The sequence below is a fragment of the Mesitornis unicolor genome, unplaced genomic scaffold, assembly GCF_000695765.1.
Source record: "Mesitornis unicolor isolate BGI_N332 unplaced genomic scaffold, ASM69576v1 scaffold45598, whole genome shotgun sequence".
Lineage (NCBI taxonomy): Eukaryota > Metazoa > Chordata > Aves > Mesitornithiformes > Mesitornithidae > Mesitornis > Mesitornis unicolor.
In genome coordinates this window covers 1-1,232 of record NW_010204722.1, presented here as the reverse complement: position 1 = coordinate 1,232, position 1,232 = coordinate 1, and the positions used below count along the sequence as shown (strand labels likewise).

At 59.0% G+C, this 1,232-nt stretch overlaps 1 protein-coding gene across 1 annotated transcript in view; it reads left to right on the top strand.

Moving 5' to 3' along the window:
* Positions 1–1,197, top strand: part of LOC104545895 (ras-related protein Rab-11A-like) — a gene marked incomplete at its 5' end in the record, with an annotated part of 1,703 nt that extends 506 nt beyond the window's left edge. Inside the window, 2 exons of the mRNA XM_010191137.1 lie at positions 44–144; positions 1,058–1,197. Of these exons, the coding sequence (XP_010189439.1) occupies positions 44–144; positions 1,058–1,197 (241 nt within the window). The remainder of the gene's footprint in view (positions 1–43; positions 145–1,057) is intronic.
* Between the last annotated feature and the right edge of the window lie 35 nt (positions 1,198–1,232).

Sequence of the window (1,232 nt, the reverse complement as noted above, 5' to 3'; positions counted from 1 at the left end):
CGCCCTGCCCCATGGCGGCTGTGGGTCGGGGTACCCACCCCTGAGCTCGCCATGTCCTTGCAGAGAAGAACGGGTTGTCCTTCCTGGAGACGTCAGCGCTGGACTCTACCAACGTGGAGACGGCTTTTCACAGCATCCTCACGGGTAAAGGGGGGACCTGGGAAGGGGACGGGGGTGGTTTTGGGTGTTGTGTCCTGTCAGGACCCTGGGTTGTGTGGGGGTGGGATCCTGCTCCCCTGGCTGTGGGTGTTTCATGGGGTTGTTTGGTTGGAGGGGACCTGTAAGGTCACTGAGTCCAACCACAACAACAAAACGTCTGCACCCCTTGGGCTGTGTGAGCTGGGGGGCAGCTCTCCCGCTTAAATAGGTGTCTGAAGACATTTCTCCTTCTTCTCCTTCTCCTCTTCCTCCTTTCTTCCTCTTCCTCTCCTCCTCCTCTTCTCCCTCCTCTCTTCCTCTTCTTCCTCTTTTCCTCCTCCCCTTTGTCTTCCTTGTCTCCCCTTCTTCCCTCTCCTTCTCTTCTTCCTCTTCTTCCTCTTCTCCTCCTTCTTCTCTTGCTTCTCCTTTTCATCTCCCCCTTCTCTTCTTCCTCCTCCTCTCCTCCTCCTTGTCTTCCCCTTCTTCTTCCTTGTCTTCCCCTTCTTCCTCTTTTCCTCCCCTTCTTCCTCTTTTCCTCCCCTTCTTCCTCTTTTCCTCCGCCTCTTCCTCCTCTTCTTCTTCTTCTTCCTCTTCTTTCTTCCTCTTTTCCTCCTCATCTTCCCCGTCTCTTCCCTGTCCCTTCCCCTTCTCTTCCTCCTCTTCCTCTCCTTGTCATCTTCCTCCTCTCCCCTCCTTCCTCCTTCTTCCTCCCCCTTCTTCATCTTCCTCTTCTTCCTCTTTTCCTCCTCCCCCTGCCTCTCTTCCCCTGTCCTTCTCCCCCCTCCCCCCCCCTCTCCCCCCCCCCCTCCTCCCCCCATCTCCCTCCTCTCCCCATCTCCCTCCTCTCCCCATCTCCCTCCTCCCCACATCTTCCTCCTCCTTCTCCTCTTCTTCCTCTCCTCCTCTCCCCTCCTCCCAGAGATCTACCGCCTGGTGTCGCAGAGGCAGATCGCGGGGCAGCCGGAGTCGGAGTTGGGCCCCACCACCCCCATCGAGCCCATCCGGGTGCTGCCCACGCAGCAGGAGGGCAGGCAGGGCCCGTGCTGCCAGAACATCTGAGCCTTCCGGGGCGCCCCCCACCCTGACCCCCACCC